Source organism: Molothrus ater, chromosome 11 (assembly GCF_012460135.2).
Source record: "Molothrus ater isolate BHLD 08-10-18 breed brown headed cowbird chromosome 11, BPBGC_Mater_1.1, whole genome shotgun sequence".
Classification (NCBI taxonomy): Eukaryota; Metazoa; Chordata; class Aves; order Passeriformes; family Icteridae; genus Molothrus; species Molothrus ater.
In genome coordinates, this window is record NC_050488.2 from 3,964,995 (window position 1) to 3,982,287 (window position 17,293).

General features: G+C 44.0%; 2 protein-coding genes across 4 annotated transcripts in view; one reads left to right on the forward strand and one right to left on the reverse strand.

Moving 5' to 3' along the window:
• Positions 1 to 8,669, forward strand: part of CENPP (centromere protein P) — a 113,899-nt gene extending 105,230 nt beyond the window's left edge. For all 3 annotated transcript variants that reach the window (XM_054515980.1, XM_036390750.2, XM_054515981.1), the window contains exons 6-8: positions 6,323 to 6,402; positions 8,030 to 8,121; positions 8,314 to 8,669. In XM_054515980.1, the coding sequence (XP_054371955.1) occupies positions 6,323 to 6,402; positions 8,030 to 8,121; positions 8,314 to 8,435 (294 nt within the window). In that variant the 3' untranslated portion in view covers positions 8,436 to 8,669. The remainder of the gene's footprint in view (positions 1 to 6,322; positions 6,403 to 8,029; positions 8,122 to 8,313) is intronic.
• The window catches only part of IPPK (inositol-pentakisphosphate 2-kinase), a 30,379-nt gene continuing 21,546 nt past the window's right edge, over positions 8,461 to 17,293 (reverse strand). The window contains exons 8-13 of the mRNA XM_036390743.2: positions 17,053 to 17,125; positions 15,643 to 15,922; positions 14,288 to 14,438; positions 13,111 to 13,213; positions 12,560 to 12,639; positions 8,461 to 11,566 (exon numbers count right to left, since the gene is read on the reverse strand). Coding sequence (XP_036246636.1) covers positions 11,341 to 11,566; positions 12,560 to 12,639; positions 13,111 to 13,213; positions 14,288 to 14,438; positions 15,643 to 15,922; positions 17,053 to 17,125 — 913 coding nt within the window. The 3' untranslated portion in view covers positions 8,461 to 11,340. The remainder of the gene's footprint in view (positions 11,567 to 12,559; positions 12,640 to 13,110; positions 13,214 to 14,287; positions 14,439 to 15,642; positions 15,923 to 17,052; positions 17,126 to 17,293) is intronic.

Genomic DNA, 17,293 nt, shown 5'->3' on the forward strand with positions numbered 1-17,293 from the left:
ACCCTCCCTGCTGTGGCACAGTTTGCTCTAAGTGACAGATTTACCTCTCCATCAGTTTAGAGCTCCTGGTGAGAAATGAAAATGGTATTTTGGATGTTCCAGGTGGGTCTATGGGCATACCTCTCTTTACCAGGTAAGATAAATTTGCCCACATAGAAGCAAATAACTCTTCAGACCTTCAAGAAAGATTAAAATACCACAACAATAAATGATGAACATAAGCTGAGTACTTTGTTTAAAACCTTTCTTTAATCACACTTTTTTAAAAGTAAATATCTAACCTTGAGCTAATGTAGATGAACTAGATGTTCTTCATTGTGTCCTATGGTTTATTTTTTAAATTAATCTGCCTACTTGGGAAAAAACTAACACAGTGTTAGAGCCAAGTCATTAACTAAATTCAGATGCTTTTATTTAGATGATGTTTAAATTGTGCTGTCTGGGTGAGCTTGATAATGTAAACTACAAAAGCAAGTTGGGCCACATTTGATAATCAACTTTTGTGTGGTATTTCAAATCCAAGTTGCTTTATGCAATTCTGGATCCTTTTATTGAAACATCAAAAAGGCTTACAGGGAATCTTGCAGCAACTTTTATACAGAAAAAATAAAGATCTGTAAGGTATCTTGCTTCTGTTGTAATGGAAGAAAGCACAAACTTGGCTTAATTTGTCTCCTAAAAATGCCTTTCCTGCAGTCTACTTCCTTCAGATTATTGAAAATTTGGCTCAGTTCTTTCTTCACGAATTGTTGATGCTTCATGCTGCTCTGCAATATGACATCCTTTTTCCTTCCATCATTTTTCATCTCTCTATTGTCCTTGGCCGCTCATCATCTCTTGCTAAATTCAACATCTCTGCTGACTTCCACACAGTGCTGTTGGTGAAGTTTATCATCAAGAAATATTCCATTAGACCTAGCTGCAGAGGGAGGGCAGGGGACTCAGAATACAACAGAATGGAAACCAATATGTCAGTAAAGTTGTGGAGGAAGAACAGAACTGCTGAGCTCTGCTGCTTTTCTGGGTATTTCCCCCAAAGTAAATGTCCTGGGGCAATGTCAGTGCTCATCCCAATGAGTTCCTGGCCTTGGAGCTTGCCTCCACTGCCAGCTCAGTGTTGAGACAGTGTATTTCAAAATTTAAATAAAATGCCAAAAACGTCCAAGAATTTTAAGCTGGAAAAATGTAGAGTTTAAAGTGTTCATAAACTAGTGGAGATCTTTTACCTCAACAACTTTAAAGAGAAATACTGGAGAGAAGATTTGTCTCTTGCCCAGCAAGAAAAAAAGTGGAAAAAAAAGCATCTGCAGCCTCTGTGTTCCCTGTTTATTATCTACCCCTTCCTGTTCTTCCTGAGGTTTCATGTTCATTTAATTCTGTTTTTCCTCACAAAAATAAACCTCCAGTATGTATTTTAATTTATTCCCAGTCTGCTGTAATTAAGTTGCAGATAAACACATGGTTGCCATATGACAAAGTGATATTGAAAGGAAATGAGACACAGAATTTTGTGTACTCAGGCCTTGGTTATGCTGGGTTGGCTCTTCTGTAGACCTACAGCCTAGATCCAATTAGGAAAAATACAAAAATTATGGAAAATTATTGGTCACATTGTGAGCATAGTGACAAACTGAATCATGTAAACTCATGGGAGTAAAGCACGAAAAATAATAATGTTATGGAAATATGGAAGGAGGAAAATAAATGGCAATGGAAATAGAGCAGGGGCCAAAAAAGAGAAGCTGTAATCAAGGGAAGAGAAAAGGAAAGAAAGAACAAAGCAGAGGGATTTCACTGGCAATGAGCACAGGCCCTAGTGTGACTTGAATTCTCCCATTTTCTGTTGTTTTAAGGTTTATCAGCTGTTGCAGACTCTGAAATGAGAGTTCAGTGTTGTAGTGCTTGGTAATTGTATGGTTTCAGGTGTGTGTTTGGTTATGTGGATTATCTGATTGATTCCTAACTGCTGTTATCTTCCATTTCCCTATGCAGTATTGCACAGAGACTGAAACAGAACTGATCAATGTTTTATTTTCACATCAGGACCCATTCTTCACCTCTGAGATTTTGAGGAAATCCTCCAGTCCCTGTGGGGACGTGGATTTGTTTGTGTTTCAGCAGCCTAGATGGGGGGCTGGTGGTCAGTGCTTGCAGGTTCATGTGCAGGGCTGATCTACAGGAGGCAGCTGCAAGGGGAGCAGTGACTAAAGCAGGGTGTGCAGAGCAGTTTTTATCCCAGTAACCAACCGGCTGTGCCTGTGCTGCAGGAGGGAACCAGGCGTGTCCTGAGCTTGGGAGAGGTTCTGGTCAATGTTTGCAAAGATTTGCCCTGGCCAGGGTGACATTCAAACTGTTACTTACAGAGTCCCAGGATGGCTGGGGTGGGAAGGGACCTTTAAAGATCCTCTCATCCCACTGTCCCAGGCTGCTCCAAACCCCATCCAGCCTGGCCTTGGGCACTTCCAGGAATCCACAGCTGCTCTGGGACCCTGTGCCAGGGGCTCCCCAGCCTCACAGGGAATGATTCCTTCCCAGTGCCCCATCTAGCCCTGCCCTCTGGCAGTGGGAAGCACTTCCCTGCTCTCCTATCACTCTTTGCCATTGTCAGACCTTCTTATAGGCCCTCAAATCTGCTCCCAAAATTCTCCTTTCCTCTTCTGAAAAGCGAGGCTTGAATGCTGGTTGTGTCACTTGTGATTTTAGTTTTAAAAGCAGAAGACTGAGCCTGGCTGAGCATGGGGGGGTGGGCTGGGACTGCCACGGGTACAAAATCACTTTTATCATTTTAGACAAAACCACTTCATCAATTTGGACAAAACCACTTTATCATTTTAGACAAAACCACTTTGACCTCGTGCCATTCTCGTCCTTGGTTCCGCCGGCGCCGGAGGTTTGGGTGGTTGGCATCACAGAGATCACCAGCAGGACTGCTTTGCTTGAGGAACTTTCCCTCAAGATGGGGAGATGGGAGCTGTATTTATTCTGAGACTTAATTACGAGTGCTGAAGCTTCATAAATCCAAAATACAGTGTTTCTGTGGGGTGTAATTTAGTTGAAGGGTTCTTGGTTTCAGCTCTTGTAGTTGCACAAAGTGAGAAGCTTCCACTTTTTCAATGTGCCTTTGTTGCTTTAGTGAAATTCATTTTAAAAATTACTGCTGTTCTGGCTGTGTTGGGATTTGAAGTCTTGGTGCTCCCAGCCTTGTGTGATTTCAGTGGGTGATAAAGTGGCCTTGGCTGAGTAAACCATACAGAGAAATCACCCAAATCAGAGCCCAGTCAGAGCCTCCTGGGCAGGTTTAGAAATTGCTTCTGCCTGTAGAGGAGCTCACGGTACCATAACTCTTTATATACATCCTTCTGCCAGAACAGCAAGTCCAGAATTAGCAGTAAAAGGGAGCTGTGGTCCCAGCTGGGAGCAGTTGTGTGTGTTCTTGCTAAGTGGGACAGAAGCAAATTTATCTGCTTTTACCTGGCATCTCTCTTGCCAATTTTTCTTTGTATTTGTAGCTACAGCTTTTAAGCTGAACATATTTATAACAGTTTCCTTAGCAGAGATTTTGTGTGCAGAAAATTGCAGTTCAGCTGCAGAATAATCTATTTTGTTGAGAAATAGCTGCTACAAGTGTATTCCCTGGGATGGCTTGGTGTGTGTGTAAACTCTGTCCTGGGAGCAGGGCAAAGCTGTGCATTCCATCACCACGGTCCCTTTGTGGTTTGAGGCTGTTCCTGCTTGAGACAAAAGTTCCCATAAGATTCCCTGCTTGGACTCCTGAAGGAGCTGGAAAAGCAATTTCCGTCTAGGAGTAATAATAGCTGGGACTTTTGGTTTTGATCATAAGCTGACATTTAAGAGTCATCTGAGGAAAGATATTTCTTGATGAAAGTCAGGTTTTGCTTGATGCAGTTGAGGCTGATCCTTCCCATCTGCTCTCAGTCCTCGATGGGATCTCTTTCCCTGGCCTTGGCTCTGCTTTACGAGATCCCTCAGGAGTTCCTGACTTTCCCAAGAGACCTTTCAGCAGCTCAGCTCATTCTTTACTCTGGTTTTATTGCTCAGCTTTTCTTTTCCTCAAGGAAAATTGGAAAGTTGCTCAGCAGAGCAGAGGAGATGGTAATGTGGTACCCAGGGAGTGTTTGGAATTGGGGATCTGCCCATGCTCACCCTGAGCCTGGCTGCTCAGATCCCCACGTTTTTCATTGTGGGATTCAGAGCCTGTATTCAGTATTTTCTGTGTGGAATTGAGGCAGATTGCGTGACTGCATTTCCCAGAGTTCATTCCTGGACCTGTCAGTGTTTAAGGTTGCTGCTTGATGCTGGGTGTGGTGCTTTGCTCCTGCCCCCGTGGGTGTTGGTGGAAGGTGGGAACGGCAGCCGGGATCCTCGCACGGATCCGGGGCTGCCTCAGCCACTGCCGGGGCTGGGTTGCAGCAAACAGGGATGTAGGTATTTGTGGTTTGGGTTTTGGCGTGTTTTGTGGATAGCTAAAATATGACCTTTCCCACTGAAAAGCTGGAGTTTATCCCAAATCCTGTGAATTTCACACAGGATTGGCTTCTCACAGCATTCAGGTTGGTTGCCAGAACCCCAGCACTGAGGGAAGGCACAGAAGGGCCCTGGCTGTGTGCAGAACTCACTGGAGCTCCCTCTCCCAGGTGTAGGGAAGCTCTGCCACAGAAAATCATGCACTGGGCTTTCCTTGAGTTGCCTCTGGCTTCCATAGAACATAAATACCCCCCCCAAGCTTTGGGGGAATGTCTCAGCTGCACAGGAACTCCTGAGGCAGCCCTGGAAGGATTTCATTTTGTTGTGGCCATTGTAACTCTTATCTGGTTCCTGTGATCTGTTTTCTCTGGTGATTGCCAAAGTCTGGGTGTGGGTGGGTGAAGTGTGACTCAGTGTTCAGCTATGGGATACTCGGGATCCCTTGTCAATGAGGGATGCACGAGCTGAGTTCCAGGTAGAAGCTAATCCTGCATTTCCAGCATCTACAGCTTGGAGCTAAAGGATCCCTGGATCCTCCCAGGCCCCTGACACCAGGCAAGGAGAGGCTCATGATGGAAATCAGGCATGGGTTATTGAGGAGGAAAGCCTGGAAAACTTGTTTTGTTATCAAATGGGCATAATTTGATAACAGGGAGTAAAGCTGGAAGAGAATCCCTGCTCTGCTGGATGAGTGACCTTTGATCAGCCACACTTCTGACCTGGAACTGCCCTGCTCAGTGTCCTCCCTCCGGTGTCTGTGTTCCCAGCATAGATCATGGTTGTTATCCTCACAGTAAATACAGTACTGGACACTGGGTAGAAATTAAAATGAGCAAATTCCATGTGCTGTATGTCATTTGGCATCCTGCACAGCCCCCCTTCAGTTTGTCAGAAATTCCTAAACCAGAGCAAGGTCACATCTGGTAGCAATTTTGCTCTGCCAGATGAGGCGTAATCCCATAAAACCAACCTCATTTTCTCCAGTGCTCTCGAAGCTGAGCTCTCCTGCTCCTTTTCCATAAGACCTGCTGCTTGTACTGGGAGCTCTGTGGAATGAATCAGCCTGGGAGACTTTTCACACTTTATAAACTGCAAGGTTTGGAACACAGCTTTGTGTCCAGCACACGAGGCAGGACAAGCAGCACAGCCCTGCAGTCTGTGGCTCCATTCTGTTTCCTTTTCCAGCAGCAGTCTCTGCAGGATGCTGTTCCTTGGTGCTGGGGGTCTGTGCATGCCCCATTCTCTGGGTACCTCATTCAACCTGGCACCTGCAGCATCCATACAGAGCTGGGAGTGCTTTTAAAAGAGCTCTAAACTTCTGAGGCTTTCACAAGACGTGTGGAACACATGAGATGGACTAACAAAGTAAGGGAGCAACCATCAACCTTTGCACATTGTAGTTAACTGAAAATAATTCTCAGAAACATGGAATTGTAATAGAAGCCAGTACTTTTATTTTGATCGTGTTGCTGTTGTCCCATATTTTACTAACATTGGTTATTTTGGTATTTCATTGGCTTAATTACTCTTTCAAAGCCTTGTGTGGAGCTTGGTGTCCATCTCAAACCAGAATGTGCCAGTGACTTGTCATCCCTCACAGAGGCAGGGGGTGACATGGTGATGTATTATAAGGTGTTATTAAATCCAATTAACAAATGTAGTTAAAATAAAAATTTTCTTTCAAGATTTCCTGGGTTTTATGTAAGGATCTTTAAAAAAAAGATCAGGTCAGAATTTCAGAGAATGAATCCTAACTTAGTGCAATCCACTGTGGCTGGATAGGAACCACCTTATCTGCTGTGATTTTTATTAATCAATTAAACTTTTTTGTTCACAGGCCAAGTATCCTGACATCGTGACCCTTCCAGAAGGACTGCTGGGAGATTTTATCATTCTAAGGAGCCCCAAAGTTCCTGGGTAAGCCAGTAAATGCATTTCTATTTACACAGGGGAGGGATTGCACAGGCAGGGCAGCAGCCTTGTGCTGTAGCTCTGGGCTCCTTCTGTGGCAGGAGGTGCAGGGATCCCATCCCAGCAAAGCCCAGTTCCTCACCATTGGCTTGGTGTCTTGCCATTGAAGAACAGAAGGAAAAGGGCATTTACTGTTCAATGGAAGCAAAGCAGCTGTGGCTCTACTTTTCCATTGGTTTAGAAGGAAATCAGATAAGGAATTATTACCTACCAGGCACATGGGATTTGTTTGGCCTCCCCATGAGAGATGTTCCAGTACATTTGGGATTTTCAGCAGGGGGAAAAAATCCTTACAGTTAAATGTAAGGTGGTGTAACTATCAGTGTCAGGAATTCTGTAAGGGCCAAGAAAAGCAACTGTTTTGTGACAGGATCAGACCATTCCCTTCTCCTGTTACACCTTGCTTTAACATGCTTTCATTTACATGGGAGTAAGGCACAGCTCCCTTCATTATGTTTGTGTGTAGAACTAGCAAACAAACCCTAATAGATGATGCTGCTTCATTCAGCCAAACTTGCCCTTTAAAACTAAATGCTTTAACTTGGGGGTGCAGGAATGAATTGTTCTTAAACTATCCCACATAGGGTAGAACTTGCTTCATTTTACAGTTTCTCCTTGGGTGCCAGGTGCCAATCCCATTACCCTTATTCCCTCTCACCCACAGTCATGAAACACAGGAATATAAAAGTCATTTCAGTGCCTTGGTAGAAAACAGACTGGCATAGAAATTTGTTTGCAAAATCCCAGAATAAGCTGTGCACAAATTCCCAAAGGATTTGTAAAAATGGAGTGGCAAAAGGCTGACAAATCACATTGGAAGGAAACTCTTAGAGTCATGATGGGTTGAACACCTCTGAGAAAGGGACCTTGCTCCTCACAGTGACCCACTGTGCAGACAGCTTTGCATTAGGAAAGCCTTTCCTCCAGTTAGGGAGGTGAGGGTTGGAGGGAACAAAGGGAGCTGTAAAGCAGCAGCTCTGCTGTGGATCTTGTTCTGGACTTAGCTCCTGCCTCAGGTGCAGTGATCCCATCCCACTGTGCAAGCTGGGAATCATGACTGGCCTTGCACAACCAACACTACTCCTGAAGAAGTAACAATGTTGTTCAGCTTTATTTTTTTTTTTTAATTAAAAGCAAAGAAGTGCAGGAATGTAGGCCTTGGACAGATGTCTACCTGCCATTAGTCTAAAAAGGCCATGAATAGCAGGGCAGCCCTTATTCCAAACCCAGCACATCACCAGTTATGCCACCACTTCTGAAACAAGTTTCCTGTTCTCAGCACCTGATCTGAGTGTAGATATTACGTGAGTGGTAGAACCAGGGGACACTCAGTGCTCTCTCTTCTTTGCTTTGCTCTCACTTTTACTGCCCTGTGCAAGTCTGGATGTAGCCAGAGCCTTTCCTTGTCATTGGATTGATGTGTTCCTGCTTCCCAAAGCCAGAGATGGTTCGTTGCATCACGTGAGGTGAATTTTGTTGCAGAGCACGAGGTTGAGCCTTGTGACTGCTGCACTTTTGGCTCAAAGGCAGCACCTGGGTAACCTCAACTGCCTTTGCTGTGCACCTGGAACAGGTTTGAATTGATGATTGTCTGGAAGATCCATCTTGATGAAGAGGGGACCACTACACCTGTCCTGGACCTGCTGCCCAAAGTACCAGAGCAAGGTAATCTCAGTCACTTCAGGGACTGTTCCTGAACTGCCAGGCCCTGGTTCTGGCCATGGAACTGCAGTCCCAGTTCAGCAGCAGCTACACTTCACCTCCTGTGCAATCTCCAGGGGGTTACAAACCCTGTCTGCCTGCAGGCTCCTGCTGCAGCTGCTGGCAATAACCTGCCCTGCTGTGTTTGTCCTGCAGTGCTGGAGCAGAGGATGAGGAGGGTGGAGAGCATCCCCGGCAGCTTCCGCAGCGCGCTCCGGCTCTTCGGCATCGAGGCGACCCTCGAGAACCTGATCCACGTGCTGGGCTCAGGACAATGAATGCCAGCATTGCTTACAGCAGGTAGCAATTTCAAAAGTAGTTTTAATTAAGATATTGTGTTACACGGTCTGTAATTTTATTGAATATAAACATTAAGTTATTTTCCATTTAGAAACCATACTCATAAAACATGCTATCTGTACAATTATGGCACGTTATATATAAATTGTCATGACATGAAAATAAATACAGCCATTTAAATACAAAAATGCCAAATAAAATAGTTACATGTACAGAGTGATTTCATTATAAATTTATCTTTCTGAATCATTAATGTACCAGAGTGGTTTATCTTCTTAACATTTTCTAGATACCTGGAAATTGTTAAAAGGTCATGCACTGTCAAAATCAAGTCCATAAAAATCCAATTCATTTCACAGCTCTGTAAAAGTACAGTGATTTTAAAATGACAAAAGAACAGTAAGAGACTCCTAGAACAAAGAGTTAAACAGCTTTCTCATTAACTTAGGGTGGAAGAAGACAATTTGAAGATTTCAAAGACATACAATGCTAAAAAACCTGAAGGTAACTGTATGAAGTAACTTCATTCGACAATGTGTGTTGAGACAGCGTTCATCTAACCCAGAGGGGCCCGTGACACCCCTGGGGACAGGTGAGCCAGTCACCTCCTGCCCCCTGCAGCCCTTCCTTTGCATTTCTGACTTCAGGAGGAAATCCTGACAACACATTATACCAAAGCATCACTTTTCACACATTCACCCCTGAAGAAGTAAAACAGATCAGACAAATGTCTTGCCTCTCCCTTCACTTCCATCAGATGTGCCATGAGCCCATCTGGGAACTCTCAGAGATTGCAGGAGTTCCTGCTCTGCACTAGCACTGCACCCCAACCAGGGTGATGTGACTGAAGTCAGGAACTGCTCAGGGGGGGAGTAACAGTTCCTGGAACCAAGAGCCCAAGCCAGCAGCTCTGGGCCCTGGCAGCACAACCACCACCCCATGCAGCCATGGGGAAAGAGGTGAAGTCTGAACTAAAGCAACAGCGTGTTTTAATCCCATAAATGTAATCATCCACTACTTGCTCACTGCAATGGTCTCCCACTGTTCTGGTAGGTTAGGAGAAACTGAGAGAGCAGAGCCTGCTTTCTGCCAGGCTCCATCAACACCAGAGCTGGAGTTTTGATGAATGGCAGCTCTATCTTGTCAGATAAGGCAGGCTCATTTCAAGTTTGGAATCCAGTACTCAGGCAAAATTCCTTCCTACTTCTCCACTGACATGGAACTGGTTGAGCCAGTTTTGTGTAACCTTCAGTTCATCTTTAGCTCCCTCCTCCTCCCCTGAAAATGAAACTGTTTGCATATGAATTGTGTGTAAAGTTACAGCATAAAAACCTGGAAACTTCCCAGCTGTGCAGGGTCCTTCCTTCCTCCTCTTTCTAAAAGCTGGAGTGTTTCTGGATTTGTAAGGAGCTCTCCTCCTCCAGGTTTTCTTTGGGAAGAAGGGGTTATTCCTGCTCATTGCACTGCTGTAGTCTCACATCTCAGGCCCTGCCCCAGGAGGGCTCCTGGCACTGGGTGCCAGCACTGCCAGCTCAGCTCTCTGGCACAGGGACAGTGGTGGCTCTGGGTTTCACTTTTCTTCCTTGAGTTGTGCCAAGGTACAGGGGTCCTATTTTTGAATTTCAGGTAAAGTGGAACAATTCAAAGGTTAAAATTCAAATCAGTTTTTAGGACCCTGAACACCATTACTGGTAGGCACAGGCTGTATCCAGGTAAGAGCTGTTCACTGGGGCTGGAGGATTATCTCTGCACCATTCAGGGGCTGTGATCCTTGAGGGAAACAGAGCTGCAGATTTTATCATTGCCCCTCAGGTTTGGACACAGCCTTCACTTCCAGCTCAGGATCTTCCCCAAGGATGGCTTTGCTGCAGCAGCTCCCCAGCCTTCAGCTGCACAAAGCACTGCTCATCTGCAGCACTGACACAAGCTCACCCTGGCACAAGACTGGCCCTCTGCAGGAAGAAAATGGGTTCTGCCACCTTTTTCCTGTGTCATTACAGCAAAAGAGCCTGAAAGCAGCTGCTCATGCTAGGCAGTGTGTGGGGCATCAGTGTAATAGTGCCAACGTTTGACACAGCTGAAAGACCTGAAATGAATTGTAAAACTCAGAACATATTCTTCTTATAGCTCAATTTAAATTAGGCAAGAGCAAGCTGTGGTTTCACCTCCAATAGCAGCATATAATGTATAGAGTCAATAAAAACCAGCATGGCAGGTGAGTTAAGCCCAACTATCATGTAAAACTCAAGGTTGCTTACCTTAACCCTTTGCACTTTGTTTCAGAAGCTTTAGGTAGATACAAGGTGATCACACAGCTTCTGGAGGCAGCCTGGTGTTCCCAGTCCCTGCATTAGTACTGAAATGTTCTGCAGTGCCAGGGCAGTTCCACAGAGCAGCCCTGCATGGTTGCATTGCCAGTGGATTAATGCTGAAGTGTTGTACAGGTTGTGCCAGAGCATTCCCTCCTTTAGTAGGGAGGAGGGAGACTCAAAGCACAGGGTCCAAGGTAATTCTCTTGTTAGTAATTAGGCTTTCTATGTTAGTGCAATACTTCAGGAAACCTTTAATTCTGTGCTCTTTCAATTCTAAGGAAGTAGACTTTTCACATTAATTTGATCTGTCCTCTAGTTCCAAGGTATGGCACATTACCTGTTCTGTCACATTAAATACATTCATTAAGGTTATCTAGCAAACATGTGGCTTAGTGCTATCCCAGCTCTCTGAGAAGGCATTACCCATTAGAAATCATTTCATAAAGCAAAAACATTCACAGCTGAAAAATGCACTGAACACAACAGAAAAGGAAAAAAAATCACCATAACTGTATTCCAATAATCTTTCACTTTCTCATGTGTTTGAATAAAAATAACCTTAAGGGAACAGTTACACTTTATGGAGAACTAATGTGCAGTCTTCATTCTCCTTGAAGAGGTTGGACATAACTGGGTCCTCTTTGGCCTGTACATTTTTCAGGTAATAATTGACTATTTCACCATCGAGTTTGTACTGGTGGGGGATGCTTTCATAGGGCTTCAGGTCCAGGTCCAGCACAGAAACAGAGAAAGTGAATCTGGATTTGGATGTCAGTACCACAGGTCTTTGCTCAGAGCTGGAAAATAAAACCACATTGCACATCTGAGTCACTGAAACCAGGATTTGTAATTTATGTGTCCCTTTACAGAAGTGACTCTAATGTTTATCTTAGAACTTTTGTGGGAGCCCAAGAAAATAAACTGCAGCTAATGTAGCACTTAGGAAACTCCAGCTTTACCAGTCCTGATGGGACCTTGCTGGCACCTCTTCATTTTCCTTTCAGCTTCCACACAGCTGAAGGCAAACATTACTCTCATTTACTGTATTTAGCAAATCTAAGCTGTTTCTAGGTGCTGCATACAAAGCAACAGCCTTATTAACAAAAAAGCAGAAAAGGGACTGCAACTCCTACTGAGCTCAAGGTAATAAAACATTTGGTGTGCTGTCCAAGCATGGTAAGGGATGGAGGAGTTCTGAAGTCAGCCATTGCACAAGTCATGTCCATCACTAACACTGCACTGGAGAACTGCAGGACAAATGCAGAAAACAGCATTCTCTAGAAATAAAAGGGCTCTGGTGAAGCAAAGCCCCCTGCAGAAGAACAGATTAGCACTGCTGACACAAACCAAAAGGGATAATATTGTGGCAAAGCCTCCTGCCTGACAGCCAAAGCTGTCACCTCTTGATTATTGCCTTGGTTTTGTTCTAACTAGGCCATTAAAGGCAACTCAGCTTGAAAAAGCTCTCCTATGAGAACACCAAGGCAGAAAAACTGCACCTAGTTAAAACCATCCAGAGCTACTATGAACAGTCAAACCAAAGTTTAAAGAGGGAATAAATATAAAACTTTTGATCTTTTTGATCAACTTAAAACTCTTTAGAAAGAGACATTGGTCATAAATGTCTTAAATCAGAACGATGCTAAAATGCTCACAGCCAAATATTTGGACACACCCCCACACACACACATCCCACACTTTTTTAAAGTGATTGAGTTGCCTGAACAGTACAAACATCCCAATTTCCAAACAAGTGGAGCCATTCCAAAGCAGGTACAGGCAGCTCTTACCATTCATCTTGCAGGCAGGGGGAAAGGGCAATCATGATGGAGCAGTCTTTAGCAGTCATTGCTATTCTGTACTGCTGCACCTGTACAACAGAAAATAACACACATTTTCTCTTAGATTGTTGTTTTCCTGAGTAAAGCATCCTGTTCCTTACAAAAAGCAGCACTGCACTCCCTGTCTTGGTATGTTGGCACTTTAAGAGCAGGAAATTCTCTCTGGAACAGAAGGTTGGCAGGAGCAGGTGCTTTTGCAGCATCCTGTACAAGAGTCAGGTTTATTTCCTGCAGATCATGTTCCTAAAGGCCAAACAGCACCAGTTCCTGCAAATGCTTCCTCAGTTTAAAAAGTAAATAAACAGTTTTCTTTTTCTCTCAGGAACTGGTGCTACAAGCTTGTTTTTATCTGCTTCTGCTATAGAGATGAACCCTGACACAAGGAAGCACTTTAACTGCACAGACCCCACAAACCAGCAGTGCTGCCTCCATCCATTATCCAGCCCTTTCAATGGTTAATTAACACTGACAGACCAAACCCCTCAGAAGTTGAGAAGTACCTTTGTTAATGCAAATGCCACTGTCCCATCATCTTCCAGGGAAAGGTCCAGCAGCTTCTCATAGAACGCTTCATTGTAAGGTCCATCTATCTGTAATGTACTTCTAAATAAATGTTAAAAGAAGATTTACAGACAGCCAAAATGATGTGCTGGTTTCCAGTGTGATCTTTGCTCAGCAGCCCAGACACTCAGATTAGAACAGCCCAACAATAACACTGATAAACATATCCAGTATTAACCCACTGCCAGCCAACATCACAACACTCCCTGCTATTCTCAAATCACTCAAGATTTGCTGCTGCTTAGGATCTGGGTTGTGTGGGGTTTTATAAACATTAATCATTCTTAATCCACTGCCAGCTCTGTATCACTGCAAAATTATGGGGTTTTTGCAAAAAAATGGGTAAGTTTCAAAATTTGTAGCAGTCTGCAGGAGCTCCAGAAGCCTTGCTGAAAATACATATATAAGAAATATATAATAATATCTTGATATCTATTTTTATATGTATATTGTTTTGTACATAAGAAGTATAAACTGGGGGCAAAGGCATATCTGACAGGGCCCTGCTCCAACACCATGTGCTAATGGGGGCGCCCTGGGCTCCTTCTTTCCCCTTTTGAACAGCTGAGTCCTCCCAGGGGAGTCTGTCCCACACAAACCCCCCACAGATCCAAGAACACATTTTCCAGCGCTCTGCACAAGCAGCAGCAGCTCCTGAGTGAAGCCAGAGTGCCCTCGTGTGAGCACAGGAGAGGAACAGCACCCCAGTGGAGGCTGCTTGGAGCAATTATAATTACACTAATAAGCTTTATTTGAGGAAAACCCACAGCAGCTTGCATTCATCATTGCACAACATCATTATCCCTGCAGACACTCCCAGCTCTGCAGGTACTGGGAGAAACAGGAGAAACCATCCCTTCCACTGCACCTTTCTGCAAATACACAACCCCCAGTAGTGAGAGAGTGTTCTCTTCTCTTAGCCTGTTGTGAACTTTCTATAATAATTACTTTAAAATTCAGGCCAAAGTGCCCAACATCAGCTGGAAGTTCAGGCAGAAATGCAGAACGTGCAGTGCCATGAAGGAAGGTTGTACAACAGAACAGGGTGTGCACAGAGCCAATCCTGCCTGCAGCCCTGGTTACTCAGGACTGGAAAGAAAAGCCATCAAGTCTTACCTCTCCTCAGGAAATTCCTCCAAGTACTGTTCAACTCTACTGTACAAAGGATAGAGTCCTTCAATATCCAGCATGTCAAGCATCTGAGCCTGAAGGGTTTTATAAAGGAGACAACCCCTCGGTAAACCAGAGCTTTCCAACTTATGTTTACCTAGAAGAAAATGCATTTTAAAATAAGGCAGACACAAGTCTTAACTTCAATTTGCCATTACATGTGCTTGTTTAAAAGTCCAAATACTTTTTTGTCCAGTCACAGGTAGGGGGAAACCTCAAAACACTTCAGGTTTCCAAACAGAAGTGCAAGGTGCAGGTGCTGACCTGCACATTTAAACAGCTCATCTGGGACTGAAAACACCTGGTACTGAACTCTACAAACTACCTAAAAAAACAAACACCCAAACACACCCACACCCACTGCAATCTACTCATTTTGAGTCCACGAGAGAAATTTCTCATCTGAGTTTGCCGCCACCACAAATGCACTTTGAACAGTATCAACTGCTGACAGTAATTTAGCATTTCAGTTCTGGGGTCTTTTTTATACAGCGTAAAGAATTGTATTTGCTGTAATTTCTCTAGGACAACTCCTCCTCCAGCACTACAACAAACCATGGGCAGTGAAAAAGGTCTTCCTCAAAAGCAGAGAAAGAAATGTGCTGTTTGTGTAATTAGGATAACTGGCAGCATCTTGAATAATTAGAGTTTTACAGAATTTATGCACTGAGGAATTAACATAATTTACAATTTTCCTGCTCTCACTTCCCATTCCTCTTCTCTCTGGCATTCAGACCTCTCTTCACCAGGAGAAGAGCAGCTGAAGAAAAGAACATGAGCTGTGCCCTGGTGAGGGTTGACAGGAGGAGCAGAGAAAGGCAAAGTACAGGAGTTGTAATAAACCAGTCAAAGCAGCCCAGCTTCATCACATACAACATGGAAATTCCCCACTCATTTGGAATACCTATGATTGTTATCAGCTCAAACTGCTATTTTCTTCCCTTTTTCCTGTACCACCTCCTGAATTTATTTTTATTTATTACATACAGTGCTGTAAGTGCTCACTACAACGTCACATTATATTAACAACAATTATCTGGCAGCTATGCAGCTCAGAACTCTTTTGTTAAATGCCACCAGAATTGCCCTGTTTCCATTCTCATATCAGTATTTATAACCAAGAGACAAAGATCTGAACTGTTAGATCAGGCAAGGCTCTGAGAAAGCTGCTCTGGAGGGAAGTGCTCCTGCCCACGGCAGGGGGCTGGACTGGGTGGCTGTGATGCTCCCTTCCAACCCTCACCACTCTGGGATTCCACAAACAGCAGATTATGAACAGTTTGTACAACATTATCCCTTACCATTTCTTACTAGCTCCTTATTAAAAGCACTTGCTTCACAGTAGCTTCTCCCCTGTGAAATGGGAACTGTCTTCATGTGCCCTGCCCGGCAGGAGTCGGTGCTGCTCAGCAGCGCCATGGTGATGACGTGGATCAGCTCCTTGACAAGCGTCCTTGTGCACTGGGGGCCGCTGGCCAGCCCGTTGCAAGGGAAAAAGAAAGGTTTTAGGTGACGAGCAAGTTCATTCCAGTCACAGACACAGTCCTGGTCATCCTTGCAGCCATAAATTAGTTCCCCATTCTGCAACAAGGAGAAAAAGAAGTTTTTAGGCACATCAGGAAGTCAAGTTATTCATACTGAGCTATTCAGAGCATCAGGTCTAGTATTTTAAGCATAGAAAAGTGTTATTACCTTAACAATCTGCATAGAGACACCCAACATTCCCAATCTCCTAAAGATTTGGGACCTTAATCTCTAAAGTCCAATCAGAGCCTGCAGTAACAGCCTCTGAATGAAAACCAAAACCACTGTTTAAATCAAGTGCTACTTTCCCAACTTAATGGCCTGTGAGGAATCAGAACAATACAGGTGAATGATCCTTGGCACATTTTCCTATCACTTCTTTCTGAATAAGGTCAGCAGTGAAAAAGCACCGTGTGAAACACTCTTTTTTACCAGCCCAGACCAGCAAAGGGAAGGCTGTGAAAGGGGACAGAAAAGGTGTGATAGTCGCTTACTAGCACAAAAAGAGGGCAGCTCATAGAAGTTTAAGTAATTCAAATAGCTGATTTAATATTGGAAATAAATTGAAGTAATCTTGTTTCCCAGAATTATATGAAAATCTCCACAAATCATCAGTTACTGCTTCATATTTTTCCTACATGAGTGTCATGCAATGCCACTTTTTCCTTCCTCAGTGAGGCCTGTATCAGTGCTCCAACAGGAATCTAAAACAAAGTATTTGCAGCAACATGCCAAGTTCTTATTTCCTTCTTCCTGAAGCAGTACATAAAGTTTTAAATCTTTGGTCACCTTAAGAGTCCTTTTCTGTTAATTGCTCCTCAGTGATTCCTTCCCACTAATTCATTCCCCAGGGAATGGTCACAGCCCCAGGGCTGCCAGAGCTTCAGGAGCATTTGGAAAATGCTCTCAGCCACAAGGTAGGATTGTTGGAGTGTCTGTGCAGGGCCAGGAGTTGGACTTGGACAATCCCTATGGGTCCTTCTAACTCAGGATATTCTGAGTCTGAATTCTGGGTAATTATTATTTTTCTGTCCTCATCTAAGAACTTCCCCATTTCCTTCTCTTGATGGGGTCCAACAGTGATGGTCTGACTAGGTAGGCTTGAAAGAAGATCTTGACTGTTGAGATGCTCAAGTCAAATTGTTTAAAATCCAAGGCAAAAAAAGCAAGCAGAAATTTAACTTTACCTTAAATATTTTCAAGTTGTTCTGTGCCTCCTGTAATAAGCTCTTCAAAGCAAAGTGCATTCTTTGTTTATTTCTAGGGAAAACAAAGCCAAGAATGTTTCATCACAGCCTTTGGATGTTCACACCTGGCATGAGCACATGCACTGAGCACATTACTCACACTGAGGTCATGGCAAAGGCAAAGTGAACTTCAGATCAGAGTACACTAAACAGCTCTTGGGTGAAATGTTATGCTGCAAAA